We start from the raw sequence: 14,554 nt of genomic DNA on the forward strand, positions 1-14,554 counted from the left end.
ATGATATTGTAGTGTGCTATGTTCAAATCCTGTTAATTTTCATTCTTCTGTAACTCTGGTTAGCTAGGATTATTGTTAAGTAACATGCATATGTCTCTGGTTCTGACAGAGCCCTTCAATCTCAAAGACTTATCGAACCAGTGGCGAAGAGCAGGAGAAGGCAGTAAAGGACAGCTTGGGAAATGTTAGAAACCATTCAAGAACATGGTCTGCTTGAAGGGAAGAAATTCCTTGGGGAGACAAAATGAGCAAGGTGGACATGGCATTTGGTGCAGTTGCTCACTGGCTGGTAACTATTGAAGAAATAGGAGGGCTAAAAATATTTGAACAACACAAGTTCCTTGAACTCATGAATCCAACATTTCAAGGAAGTTCCAATAATAAAAGAAAACTTATTAATTTTGTTGATAGAATATTAATTTTCATATATAATCATAAGTCTGTAGATGAGATAAAAAACTATCTCATAACAATCATAAGTTTCATGATTTTTATCAGATTATCTAACTTTGATAAATGAAGAATCAAATAAAAATTCAGTTATCCAAATTGATAAATAAATATTATTTCTTTAAATGCTTTTGAATATTCAAAAGGAGACTGATAGGATGTCTCAGAATTCTTATGTAAATATATAGTAAAAACAATATCTGAGTCTCCAAAGTCAAGGTATTGCATTAGCTTTTTTTTTTTTTGGACTGTAAATTAATCAAAACCGCGAACCATTCAAAGGGCCTAAAACATTTAAAATATCAATCAGACGGTACTGATCAGTTCGTCAAACTTCCAACCATTTCCCCAACAAAACAACTTAAAATTTTATAATTGATGCTATACAATTGCAACGAATAAAAAAGGCAAATTTGTGGGGTTTGATGCGACAAATACAATATAAAAATAATCAATAATTAATAATGTAAAAAAATAAAACACATGTGAAAAGATTTTCAATGTAAAACGAACAAATCAAAATCATAGACTATTAAAAAAATTTATACTATTAAATAATTGATATATAAAAAATTTTTTTAATTAAAATTAAAGTTAAATAACAATTAAAGAGATAATTAAAAAAATTTTATTAAATAGATGATTCAATAAATATATTCTAAATTTATTTTTAAAAAATTTTAAATTTGATTTTTATTATTCAAAAAATAAAACACTAAATTATGAATATATTGATATAATTTTAATTCAAGCAGATCACGAATCGATTTTTATTCAATTTCTTGATTAAATTGATAGCTCTCTTTTTTTTTTTTTTTTTTTTTTTTTTTGGTTTCTATTTTTCTCTCTGCGCTACTCACACTTTTTCTCATAACAAGAATAAGGCTGAACCCTACATGATAACAAAATTAAATCAGGTAGAGCAGCCCAAAACCAAATCAAAATATTTGAAAAGAAACACAAGGATATTAAATTAATTTCTACGTTGAAACTTGTTATCCAAGCATGAATACGAAATCAAAATATTTGGAAACAAATGCAAGGACATTAAATTAATCAATATTCAAACTTGTTATCCAAGCATGAATTTCCTTTTATATTGACTTTGGCCTAGCAACAGACTTTGCATCTTGAGCTCAAACAAAACAAAGCAATGGCAGAAGTGAAGCTACACGGATTCTGGTCTAGTCCCTTTAGTCAGAGAGTGATTTGGGCATTGAAAATCAAAGGTATAGACTATGAATACATAGAGGAAGACCTTTCTAACAAGAGTGAACTGCTGTTGAAGTACAATCCTGTTTACAAGAAGATCCCCGTCCTTGTCCATGGCGGCAACCCAATTGCCGAGTCCCTCATCATCCTTGAATACATCGAAGAAACCTGGCCTGAACATCCATTGCTGCCAACTGATCCTTATGAGAAAGCCATGGCTCGGTTTTGGATTCAATTTATAGTAGACAAGGTGAATTTGGCTCTTTTTATCTCCGTTCACCCATCATTTTTTTTTTTAATGTTACTGTTCATACTAATTTTGGTGATGATATTGACTCAAATGAGAAAAAAATATAAAAAAAAATTATGTAGTTTTACAAGATATATATTAAGCTTTGGAGGCGATTTAAAAGGTTTATAACGTGAATATTGAATTGATTTGAGCTTTTTGTCTATCACGTATTATGATCTTAGGGTCCGATTTTTCGTGCATTTTTTCGATCAACCGGTGGAGTGGATCAAGAGAAAGCAGCAAAAGATTTTTTCGAAGTGCTGAAAATCATAGAAGAGCAAGCTCTTGGGGACAAGAAGTTTTTTGGTGGTGATACCATTAATTTAGTGGACATCTCCTATGGGTTGCTGGCCTATTGGTTCAAGAATGCTGAAGAAGTAATTGGCATCAAGATGCTGGAACCAAGCACCTTGCCCCGTCTATCTCAATGGGTTCAAAATTTCCTGGAAGTTCCTGTCATCAAAGAAACCATCCCTGATCGTGACAAATTGTTGGCCTATATGAGGCGCATTAGGGAGAAGATTGTAGCTGAACAGCTTAACAATTAGCATCGAAAAGCTTCATATAATAGCTAGCCTTCCTGAATATTGATTTGTTATCAATTGCTATATATGTAATATGTTTAGTTTCATTTGGAAAGGTGGTGAGAGCCCTCTCATCGCAGCGAAACCTATGTTGAATAGAATTAAAGAATAAAAGTTATTGTTTTAGGTTCTACAAAAGCAAACAAATAATAGATAATAAATATAAAATAAATAGTTAAATAAAAATATTTGTGTCGAGCTCCGAATGAAGGAAAAAAACCTTGAAATCATAAAAAAAGAGAGAAAGTGGTTGAAGATAAAAACAGAAAATATTTTTTATATTTGTATTTCAACTCTCAAATTAATAAAAATATATTGAAAAAAGAGTAAAATAAAGAGAAAGTATTAAAAAGTAAGATGATTGAATAATACTTTGATAACCTTATTTATAAATAAAAAATGAGAGGTATGTGCGATAAATTAGTGACGTGATTGAGTTGATGTAATATTATACATATCAGATCAATTTAAAAATAAAAAATATTATTAATTATTTATTAATAATCTTTAATGAAAAAAAAAATGGTTTTACCCATTAAATCCAAAAATACCCCTCACATGAAAGTTGCAAAGACATTTGATATTCAGATCGTATTATGTTAAATAAAAATAGCACCAAGCATTCCATTCACGTCAAAGATAAAATGCTTCTTCTTAAGGTGAGCCATAACATTTTTTTGTCTTTGGTTGGATTTTATTTATTTTATTAAGGTTTGGAAGTAAATGAAATATGATTGAATTTGAATAAACTAACAAAGAAAGTTCAACAAAAGTAGAATGATTTGAGAAAAAAAAAAGTACTAATCGAACAGCCTATTAAGGGTGCAAATTGGGTGGGGTTAATTCAAGAACCAATCCGACCCGAATATTATGGGTCATATAAAAGCTGAGAACGGGACAAGTCGGGTTGTTATTCATGAGTCAAAACTTTTCTTCAACCACGCAGCTTGACAGCTTATGTTAAGGATTTGATTAACTAAGGATAGATTCATACTTACTTATTGATGGTTACGGGATGAATTTTTATTTGTTTCGATTTTAATCTAATTTATAAAATCTATATCTAATTTTAATTTAATTTGATATTAAAATATTATTTTTTATATTAAATTTGATTCAAATTTATTTATAAAATCACAATAATCTATTTTGAAATTAATTTAATAATTTAAATTTAAAATAATATTTATAAAATAATATTTTTATTATAAATTATATCTTAATAATATATAAATATAATAAATTTATTAAATTAATATTTAAAATTAAAGTATTAAATAATAATTTTATTAATATAATATATATACATATAAAATTAAATAAATAATAAAAAATTATTATATATATATATATATATATATATATATATATATACACACCAGACAAATTCACCTAAAACTCAATTCCAATCCAATTTCAACTTTTTTAAAAAAAAAAATTAGATTCAACATTATGCAAAATCTAATTTAAAAAAAAAAAAATTTATAAAATCAAACCGAATTATGATACGGATTCGGGTATATTTAATATCTTTACGCATGCTACAATCAATCTAGCTGCAGACACTAATTGGGCTTAGTTCATAACGAAATCTTTAACCCAATCCGGAGCTTTGCTGGTGCGTATTGAGGCCATTTCCTGGATGAGCTGCCGTCCACGGTCCATCCTCTTCCCACTTAGGGCTCATATCACGCTTCAACCCTCGCAAAAATTCGTTTGAAACGACTTATTAACTGCTATTTTATAAGATTAAAAATAAAAATAAAAAATGCAAAAAATAGAGAAGCAAATAGATCTGCCGAAAACTGAAAAAGATAAAAATATTTTTTCCCACGCTTGAAAAAAAAAAAAAAACCCAGCTCTCCTTCCTCCGATCCGATCGGCCCTCCCGCCTCTTTTCTTATTTTGTTTTTTTTTTTTTTTAATTTCATTTTAGGGTTTTTTGTTTTAATATAAAAAATTTCAAATTCACCTTATCGGTTACAAATACTTTCGTTTTTTGTTTCTCGCTCATTTATCGAATCGTGCATGTATTGATCTGCTTCGAATCTCCATTCTTTGAGGATTTTCTTTGTGGAATCTTTGTCGGTGAACTCGAGGATTTATTAATTTCAGTTTTTGTTGTTTTTCGATCGGCATTTCTTTTGTGAATCAATGGTGGTGTGAATTGGGGGTTAGAATCGTTAGATTGACGAGATTTTGACGGGGTTTTTGGGAAATGGCATCGGCTCAGGTCCTGTCTAGTTCGCGGAAACAAGAGCATTTAGAAGCTGGGAAGCGTCGGGTACCTTTTTTTTTTCATTCTTAATTGTTTTTCCTTCATTGATTTATTTTTATTTTTTTAGTGGTTTCTGTTTTGGAATATGATTTTCGATTTGTTTATTTAATTTTTTACTCATTAAATTTTATGGTTCAATTTTGTAAATTTTTAAATGTTTGTCACTGATTTAGGATATCAATTTCAAAATAGGACTAGAATTGAGTGTATATTATGGTCTTTTCAGATATGATCTATAGTATTTACATTGTTTAGCAATGTTTTGGTCGATCATAGCTGGAATTGAGGGCATATGGATTCAATTATTTTGTTAGATTACACCTTTGGGAAATTTCACTCCTTTTATGCCTTAAATGTTATTATTGTAATGGTATAAGGCGATGCCATTGGAACTAAAATAGAGAATAGGCCAATGTTTTAGTTTTTCTCCTTGAATTAGATTTGAGGGCTTATTTGTGTCATTAGATTTGAATGGAGAGCAATGCTAGGGTTTGTATTCAAGCTAGAAAGAATGAAGAAGCTCCATTTGACGCTATACCAAAGCAAGAATGGCTTGTCTGAAACTTAAGAACAATGATTTCTAATGAAGAGTGTATCTCAGTTGCGTAACTGAGAGATGGAGTTTAAAGTTGCTGTTATGATTTGTTTCGGAATAATGTGTCTTAGTGCCATTTCTAATTTTTGTTGGGTTGGACCAGTTCTGCTTGTTTACAATTGTTCTGTTGATATGTTCAGGTCATGCTTTTATGTGGGTGCTGGTTGACCAATTTTTTTATTCATTCATTTTTCTTAGTTACTAGGGCCCAAAAACGAAAAGATAGCCCATTCTGGAGTTGTATGTTTTGTCTCTGAATACTGCAGTTTGTTATGTATTTTAATGAGTTAAAATCCTCCTAAATAATCCTCTTGGTTGATTGGATTTTGTATAATTATTACTCTGGATTTATGCCCACAGTAGAAGTTTCAGTTACATGTTTTTACATAAATGGAAATTTGAAAACAAGCAAATAATTCTTTGGACTTTACTTACCATGTGCTGTTACAATTCCTACCTCATTCTGTCTTGTAGCTTGAGGAATTTCGTAAGAAAAAAGCAGCTGAGAGAGCCAAGAAGGCAGCATCTACCACCCAAACTTATGCTGCAGATGTTAGCTTAAATGAGAAACATCAATTAGAAACTGAACATGAGCGAGTCACTGACTCACATGATGCTGGTACATCTGATGGACCTGATCCTTCTTCTTTAAAAATAATTAACAACAACAACAACGGCAAAGAAACAACTGAAGTTTCCCATGAAAGTCAGCAAGCTGACTCTAACAACACACATGCCATCCCTTCTTTTTTAGTGAACGATTATAATTTGTCTTCTACAGAAGTGCATATGCATGCAAAAAGTCAAGAAAATGAGAAATATGGTGCTTCGTGGAATGGTAGCCCATTGTTTATTGATAGTGTACCAGCAAAACATATGAATAATGACTTTCAAGAACCCAAGTCAAAAGAAGATGATGGTTTGTTGAAGGTTTCTGCAGTTGTACATCCTATTTCTGCTGGAGATTTTGTTTCTAAAATATCTCCTCAGAATTCACTGCACAGTAATGCCAGTGAAGGCAACTTGCTAGGTAGTAACCATGTGCTATCTTCTTCCTATGAAGGTAATGTTGAATTTATGAATTATTTTTTGAATATGCTTTTTTATAAATTATAATAACCAGAATTTCTATTTATCTATGTTTTTCATGATTTTCTTTTGCTAAGGAACTGATGCAGTATCGTATGTTCTGTGGCTTAAGTGTAGACTCTACTCAATCTACCTTGGGCGCAAGAGGGTCTGTCCTTGAAGTTGGGCAGAACTTACGAGGCAATGCCGAATTTAGGGAACCTATGATTTCTGATCTTGAAGAAAGAAAATTTAGTAGTTCATCCAGTGATTTTCCAAGTGTGCATGGTCCACCCACAGAAACATCTGGATCTTCAGAGTTCAGTTTTGATGCCAGAAGCTCCACAAGTCACATGCCACTGCATTCAGTGACAAATGATACTAATTCTAGGAGATCTCGTCCATCTTTCCGTGATTCTCTTAATGTATCCAGAGCTTCTGGGTCTCTTTTTCAACAGAATCAACCTACAAAGGATGCATTTGCCTCCCATAGTTCACAATTTAACAGTATCAATGCCATAGGATCATCCCTTTTTGAGAAACCATCAACAGAGAGTGAAACTACGGAAACTTTCTCCAAGCTAAGGTCCCCCTATTTTTCTCGTGCCAGTGAGTATCCTGGTCATTTTTCAGTTCCTGCTAGTAATAGTGGTGACCTCTTGGGGCTGAATATTGCTAATGAGAATATCTCGGAGAAGAATCATGAGTTCTACTCAACCAAACAGAATGAAGATTTTGCTGCTTTGGAGCAGGTAGTTATTTGTTATTGAGCTTACTATGGGTGCAACCATTTCTAGCTTTCTAATGATTCTTGTCTTCTCTGGTGTATCCCTTGGGTGAATTATGTCAAACGACCGGAATCACATGAATATGCATTTTTTGAAGTGTGCTTTTTGATGCCTAAGAAATATGTCATCATAGGTTTCCGAAATTATATTATGCAATTTGACATTGCATAATGCACATGCAGTTTTCTACTAGTATATGGGTTTTACTGAAACTATAAGAACCGTGGAAACTATTGTTTCCTGTAGCCATAAAGGGATTTACGTAGTTAATTGTTTGACATGAAACATACTGAAGAAGAAAGGCTTGTGAGCCTCTACAATGCAAAAGAAAAAGGGACTCTGGTTTACCAGGCTAATATTCTTAATTATACAATGCTGCACTCAGGATTGACACATCTTGGTAGGTAGTTTATAGCTTAGTTGAGGGATAAGGCTAATTCCTTTTTCAATTTATTATTCCGTTATGGTGAAACAATGGATAAGTATCATGCATCCTTATTAGATCTCTGTCTTGTGTTTACCATCTTGTTTTTGTGGGGTGCATGTGCTGGAGTCAGGTGTTGTTAGGTTGGGGGATTGGTAAGTTTGGATATCAAGAGGAGAGGAAGAGTAGAGTCTTGAGGATTTTAGTTATAGTACATTGTTTCAGATTTGAAGCCTAATGACATGTTTGTAACTTAGGGATGAACAAATAGTAATGGCTGATATGAGATTTCCAGAAAGCCATTGAGATGAAAAGTTCCTCTTTTGTTTTTGAAGTTTTTAGCTTTATTATACTCGTTTTATTTATTGACTTTTTCCTGGATATCATGATTTTGACTTTCTTGATTAATTTATTTATTCTTATTCTGCAGCATATTGAAGATTTGACTCAGGAAAAGTTTTCACTGCAAAGAGCTCTTGAAGCTTCACGTACGTTAGCAGAATCCTTGGCTGCTGAAAATTCATCCTTGACAGATAGTTTTAATCAACAGGTTTGTTTCCAAATATGATATTTGTGGCATCACTAGCATGTCATGATCATGGACAGTTGTCTAATGCATATGTTTAGGCTATGCGGATCTACTTCATCTTTGCTGCTTACATAATTATAAACAGAGAATATCATATTCCATTGTTTAGTGTTATGATGTGGTTGGTTATATTCCAATAACATAATCTGCTTTTCTTTGCTTATTCTGATTTTAATCTTTAAACATTCTGTGCATGAAAGCTCACTAACAATCAGCATTTTGGAAACAGGAAAACAGATTGTAATTTTGAAAATCTTTCTGCATTTTCATGAGAGCGATTGACTATCTTGAAGCAATAAGCCTCTTTCTGATTGTTTTCCAGTTCTTCATGTTTCTTCATTGCAGCTGATTTTAGCAAATTCTGAGAGGCACTCAATCTCATTTCATTGTGCTAATCACTATTCTGAATCCTTCTTAAAAGTCTCTTTATCATCTGTTGACATTTTTTTTTCTCCCCAGGGAAGTGTTGTCAACCAGCTAAAATCTGACATGGAGAAGTTACAGAATGAAATCAAGGCCCAACTGGTTAGTATTTTTACATTTAGGGTACTTTTAATCAGCTCAAGTTGTTCATAGAAAAAATTGAATCTTGTGTGACTACATACTACTTCATTTATGTCATATGGTTAATGCTTGGTTTGTGCATATATGCACATGGATTTTGGCCTTGTTTCTGCTTTGATAAATTTTTATCTGAAAATATGAAAATTTACAGCTGTCTATTGCATCTTTATTCATAATCAGATAATGCAGTACAAAGAACACTGAATTGAGATTCTTTCATCACTTGGTGCTATAATGCAACCGATGCTTCTGTACTGCCTTTTTTCCTTTAGCTGGGTTCAAACAGGTTCTTAAGGCTGTGTTTGCCCCAATATAAAATAAAATTTCATGGTTCAGCTTGGGCAGGGGGATTTGTGCTGAGAATTTGGGTCTTAGGGAATTGGAGATTTACAGAGAGTTTTTATAGCAATTTTTATGGCCGTTATTTATCATTAGAGGAGGAAGAAAAGTAACATTCTTTCGTTTGAAGAGATAGCTGTTTTACTTTTAATCTATAAAAATGATCCATGAAGGTGGGGTTTGTCTATGATTCCTGGATTCCCCCCCTTGTTTACTGATGGCTAAGAATATGATGAAGTAGAGATTTCATTGTATTGGTGTTATCTTCATAGGGGGAATAAGGAGATGGTACAATTCTCAGTTCGGTGATGTAATTCTGCTCATGTAGTGAATGGTTCAGTAAATCCTTTGTTTGCAATAGTTTTCTTTGTTTGCAATAGTTTTCTTTTGGTTGCAAAAGAATTGTTGGGATGCAGCTTTGGTTTGTGCTGTACTGCAAAATGCTATGCCCAATGTGTGCTGATTTGCATTTTATTTTCTTTTGTTTTTCATTTCATGATGTTTGAATGGGCTGAGGAGCTTTAGATATCACAAATATACATTTTTTTAAACATTGTTTACTCTTTATTTCATTTTATTCTTTTGCTGTTTTCTTGCTATATCCGATGTTTGATATTTGCAGGCGGAGCTTGAGTCTTTTAAAATGGAATATGCAAATGCACGGTTGGAATGTAATGCAGCTGATGAACGTGCCAATATATTGGCTTCTGAAGTCATTGGTTTGGAAGAGAAGGTAACAAATTATTTTAATGGGTGAAGGTTTTCTTCCTTTTCTACTATCGTTCTATTCATTATAAAACTTCTATCTCTCTAGATAATAATGCCAAGAGAGTGGCAAATTGCCATGTGTAAAATATGCATGGTTGTAAGTTTTACTTTAGGCATGTAATAAAGCTTAAAGGTTTTAAATTGTCAGTTTAACTTGATGGCTCTCTAATTTTTTTTATATTGATTTGACCTTGTTAATTTGCTTGTTTTAGATGATAATCTTCGCGTTTCGCTTATCTTCCATTGAATATATTTCTGTATAAAGTTGTTGATGCTGGAGTAGCATCACTTTTGGCATCTGCTAGATTAAACTGTTGTTTTTATATCCTTTTTGTAGGCACTTAGACTAAGGTCGAATGAGCTAAAATTGGAGAGGCAGTTGGAGAACTCACAGGCTGAAATTTCTTCTTTCAAGTATGCTTTAATTTTTTGTTTGCTAAAGGAGTTTTGATCTATATTTTCAGCATGAGTTGATTTCTTATTTCTTCTCCATAGTTTATCCAATTATATATGCCTTCTGAGTTCAAAAGTAACCCTGTAGATTGTATGCCCTGGTATAGAATTGAAAAAGGTTATTGTTGCTGTTATTAAACCATTGCTTAGATTGTCTAAGAAATATTTATCCTATTAAAGTTTTACTATTAAGTGATCATGACATATCTATGCAAAAAGAAAAAGAAATATGGTAAAGAAAAAGTCAAAAGTTTGCATGTTAAGTGATTCGTTGACACATTAAAATCATTAAAATTGACATAAAGCAATTAAATGTATTAAGTCAGTTTTATGTTCACTCAAGATCTCATTATGCTATATGTCATATTTTACCTCAGAGCACACTTTGGTTAGTGACAACAGGAAAGCCAATCCCTCAGTATGTTTGGATTTCGTTTTCTATTAAGTACTATACGAATAAACCACTTTGTTTTGGGTATTATGTTCTGCTGCTCATGCCATGTACATTATTATGGTCAAGTTCCACATGAATAGAAAAATTATTTACACTTGTTACTTATTAGAAATAAAGAAAACAGAAAGGAAGAAAAAGAGAAATTGGTTGGGGGGGGGGGGGAGGTAGTTTAAAGTTCGTTATTTTCTTTTTTGTTTTTGTGAACTAATAACATTTGAGTTTTAGTAGTTTTGCCCTCGGATCTTCTTTGATTTTGTTTCTTTCATGTGCTATAATATTATCATGGATTAGACTTTTTTTTTAATATATTTTCATGTTAAGTTCTATAATAGTTATAGGATGTCTTATTCCTTCTGAATCTCGCAGAAAGAAAATGTCAAGTCTTGATAAAGAGCGTCAGGATTTCCAGTCAACTATTGAAGCTCTTCAAGAAGGTAAGTATGCTAATATCAGGTGTGTTTGTTTTTATAGTGTTTATTTGTAAGTTTTTATATTTGTTTTCTATAATATCCATATGTTTGCTATATATTTTTCTTCTTTGTTTAACTCAGAGAAGAAGGTACTGCAGTCTAAGCTACAAAAAGCTTCTGCCAGTGGAAAGTCTATTGATGTTATTAAGAATCCTTCTAGTAAGAAGGATATGTCAACTTCAACAGAAGATCTAGGTAATGGTGTGCTTTTCTGGTTGCTATATACATAAATTGCTATATCTTATTTTACTGAACCAAACTCCAGTTGCTTATCCCAGGAAACTACTAAACCTATTCCCAATTCCAAACATATTATTGGTCAGAGTCACATGAATTTGTGCTATGTCAATTTTCACTTAATGTTGGTCTACCCTCTCAAGTTGAGTAGATGTAGTGAAACTTAGTGAGATATAGAAACAAAAACCCTTTTTGCATGTCTACAATGTTTTATCTTTGATTTGAGGGTTTGGCTCTGTGTAATTTCTTGCATGGTATGTTCTAGAGAGGTGGTTTGGTGCATAAAATTAGGTGTATTATTATTATTTACAAAAGCTTAATGGTATGGATTTGTAGTTTTTATGCATGCCTTGATGCCTTTAAAGTTGAGGTCCTGTATTGCTGGTGCATATTAAAGCACAAGGGCAGAGGTTGGAATATATTACTTTTAAATGCCAAATTTGAGTTGCCAAGTAATTTGTTCAAGGAATCACTTATTGACACATAATAATCTAGGATATTGCAAAAGTTTATTCTATGATCTAGAAACTCTCAAGGATGACATTCAGATATTTATTGTATCAAATTCAAAACATAAATAAAATCATAAATTCTTTATTTGAAGCATTTGGTCTTGTGGAAGATTCAGAGTAGGTAGTTGTCAGGATGATGAATAAGTTACTTCAACTCTTCAATTTTTGTAATGTACTTGTGTGGACACGAGTTAGACGCTTCAAAGTACATATGGATATAAGCAGATCATCCTGTATGGTCATACATATAACGAAAACTTAAGGAAAACTGAAAGCACTTGTGCCAGACAATAGAAACATCCATATTCGAACTTGAGTTTGAGTTATATAGAAGGACAATTGAATATATAACAAGTGTTGCACTGCATATTGACAAGCTATCAGACCCAGTGCTTAAGCTATTATGAGAAGTCTGATAAGCAATTGTAGTAGCGAAATGGGTTTTTGAAGTTGCAATGATTTTCCATGGTCCTTATTTTAGTGTTGGTTTTATTTACTCAACTTTTCCAGCCAGCACGGATGTTACTTCTGATGAGAGGAAAATGAATAACGGTAATGATGCCTCTAGTTTGAGCTTGCTGCCTGAAGATGGACAATTTGAAGCTTCTTCTGTTTATATTCCGACTGATCAAATGAGAATGATTCAGAACATTAATGCTCTAATTTCTGAGGTAGCTTCTGTTACCTGATTCAGATTTTCTTGTGGCTTTATATGATTTATTCCTTGTCCAATTGAGAAATTAAGCTGTTGGAGTTGGCGTCCGCATTGCCTGTCATGATCATTGGAGGACCTTTTCTTATTGCAGTTGACATTGGAGAAAGAAGAACTGACACAAGCTTTGTCATCTGAGTTATCTCAAAGTTCAAAGTTGAAGGTAATTTAACTGAACTAGACATGTAATCATAATTCAAGTTATTTGTGTTTGTCCCGTTTGGTTCTTCTTGCTAGGCTTTATATCAGGCTTGATAGAAAATTTCTAAAAAGATATATTTTCAACTAGAAAGTGGAATTTGAAGAACACCTTTATTTATCAAGGTCCCTTTCTTTTTGTTAGAGCCAGCTAATTAGCAGCCTGGAGTTTTTTAGCATTATCATATTTGATGAGTTTTCCTTTCAGAACCGTATTTCCTTTTTCTTCAATTAGGTCATTTGAATTTCTTATGTTCAATTCATCATTTGCAATCTTGTTCAAGGGCTCATTATATGTTGATTGTTTCTATTTTTAAATTCTAATATTCTTCCGAATGATTATTTTATTATTTGCCTTGTCCTTATCATTGTTTTTGATGGATGAAGGAGTTGAACAACGAGTTGTCCAGGAAACTTGAAGCTCAAACTCAAAGATTAGAGCTTCTAACAGCTCAAAGTATGGCAAGTGAGCATATCCCTGCTAGACAACCCAAGTCTCGAATAATGCATGATAGTACTCCATATGCCGATGAGGGTGATGAGGTACCAGTTCTCTCTCTCTCTCTCTCTCATGGTGACATGATCATGTATCATTTATTGTTATTCTAACCTAAGTGGCTATTGATAATATCTTGTTTACTCTGGTGTGAAGTCGATGTCTCTCCTTTGGACTTTAAGCCATCTTATAAGAAGATTGAGGCTTCTGTATCATTGTTAATCCAACCATTGCTTAAAATTGAACAATGAAATACTTTGCAGATAACAGAGACTACAAGGAGTTTCACAGAACAAAACTATTAAACTCTAATAACATTTAATTTCCTCATAGGTGGTGGAAAGGGTCTTAGGATGGATAATGAAGCTCTTTCCCGGTGGGCCCTCAAGACGGAGAACCAACAAGCGTCTTTCATACTGAATCCGTTTATCTTGGCAAGAGAGGTGCTTTGTTTTGAGTTTTTCTGCCTTCCCCTGTTTTTGTGAGGTGAGGGAGGTCGCGCGATTTGTATATTTTGAGTCCATTATACAACCCATTCTTTATGATAGAAAGAAAATGAGTTTATCTTGATCGTGTTCGTGTTACGATTGTTTGGCAAAATCTAGTTGTCAATTATTTCAGAGTAGGCAATAAAGAAGTCCCTTGTTGCGGTCACTTGGTTCTCCTTTGCGGGATCAAATTTTGGTGGGCAATCACTCAAGGTTGAAATGAACTGAGAGACGAATGGTATAGGAGAGAAGCCTGCAAGTTTTAATTGTGCCATTTTATTGCATTTGTGATGAGCAGATTTCGGTGGTGCATAAGCATTAGAATTGAAGCAGTTGATTTTGTTGTCTTGACTGTGTTTACTCCGGGGCTTCAAAGCCTCCGATGCATCTGGTTATTACGGAAAAAAAAAAAACCCTAAAGCAAAAATTTAATAATCATTTAAATTTTTGATATTTTACTATAATAAATTAAGTTTTGAATTTTTTATTTTGAATCAATTAAATCTTTAAATATTTATTTTTATCTTAATTGAATTTATGATGAAATGAAAATGATGGTTAATTAATTTTCATCTAATAAAAA

At 32.5% G+C, this 14,554-nt stretch overlaps 2 protein-coding genes across 6 annotated transcripts; both read left to right on the forward strand.

Moving 5' to 3' along the window:
• Window positions 1-1,470: 1,470 nt before the first annotated feature.
• Window positions 1,471-2,593, forward strand: LOC111279814 (putative glutathione S-transferase). Its single transcript, XM_022866866.2, has 2 exons — window positions 1,471-1,912; window positions 2,137-2,593. The coding sequence occupies exons 1-2, from the start codon at window positions 1,604-1,606 to the stop codon at window positions 2,500-2,502; spliced, it is 675 nt and encodes a 224-aa protein (XP_022722601.2). The 5' UTR covers window positions 1,471-1,603; the 3' UTR covers window positions 2,503-2,593.
• A 1,504-nt stretch (window positions 2,594-4,097) lies between these two features.
• On the forward strand, window positions 4,098-14,303 carry LOC111279987 (protein BLISTER-like). 5 transcript variants are annotated; one of them, XR_016334689.1, is made up of 14 exons: window positions 4,140-4,822; window positions 5,886-6,474; window positions 6,618-7,231; window positions 8,122-8,241; window positions 8,740-8,805; window positions 9,806-9,916; window positions 10,289-10,365; window positions 11,225-11,292; window positions 11,410-11,523; window positions 12,588-12,748; window positions 12,884-12,952; window positions 13,375-13,530; window positions 13,817-13,969; window positions 14,089-14,303. XR_016334689.1 is itself a non-coding variant. In XM_022867099.2 (14 exons), the coding sequence occupies exons 1-14, from the start codon at window positions 4,757-4,759 to the stop codon at window positions 13,901-13,903; spliced, it is 2,136 nt and encodes a 711-aa protein (XP_022722834.2). In that variant the 5' UTR covers window positions 4,221-4,756; the 3' UTR covers window positions 13,904-14,303. The 5 variants fall into 5 exon arrangements, 4 of the variants coding, with proteins under 4 accessions (XP_022722833.2, XP_089612547.1, XP_022722836.2 ...); XM_022867099.2 differs by having other exon boundaries at window positions 4,221-4,822; window positions 5,886-6,030; window positions 6,193-6,474; window positions 13,817-14,303; XM_022867098.2 differs by having other exon boundaries at window positions 4,098-4,822; window positions 13,817-14,303.
• The last annotated feature ends 251 nt before the right edge of the window (window positions 14,304-14,554 follow it).

Source organism: Durio zibethinus, chromosome 27 (assembly GCF_047325235.1).
Source record: "Durio zibethinus cultivar Kanyao isolate XHJ-2024 chromosome 27, ASM4732523v1, whole genome shotgun sequence".
Lineage (NCBI taxonomy): Eukaryota > Viridiplantae > Streptophyta > Magnoliopsida > Malvales > Malvaceae > Durio > Durio zibethinus.

What these genes read in the sequence shown, in the direction of transcription:
- LOC111279814 (XM_022866866.2), top strand. Translation starts at nt 1,604, where the DNA reads ATGGCAGAAGTGAAGCTACACGGATTCTGGTCTAGTCCCTTTAGTCAG. An exon ending in TTCAATTTATAGTAGACAAG is followed by an intron (nt 1,913 to 2,136) that starts GTGAATTTGGCT and finishes TTATGATCTTAG; the next exon opens with GGTCCGATTTTTCGTGCATT.
- LOC111279987 (XM_022867098.2), top strand. Translation starts at nt 4,757, where the DNA reads ATGGCATCGGCTCAGGTCCTGTCTAGTTCGCGGAAACAAGAGCATTTA. An exon ending in TTAATGCTCTAATTTCTGAG is followed by an intron (nt 12,749 to 12,883) that starts GTAGCTTCTGTT and finishes TTCTTATTGCAG; the next exon opens with TTGACATTGGAGAAAGAAGA. An exon ending in ATGCCGATGAGGGTGATGAG is followed by an intron (nt 13,531 to 13,816) that starts GTACCAGTTCTC and finishes ATTTCCTCATAG; the next exon opens with GTGGTGGAAAGGGTCTTAGG.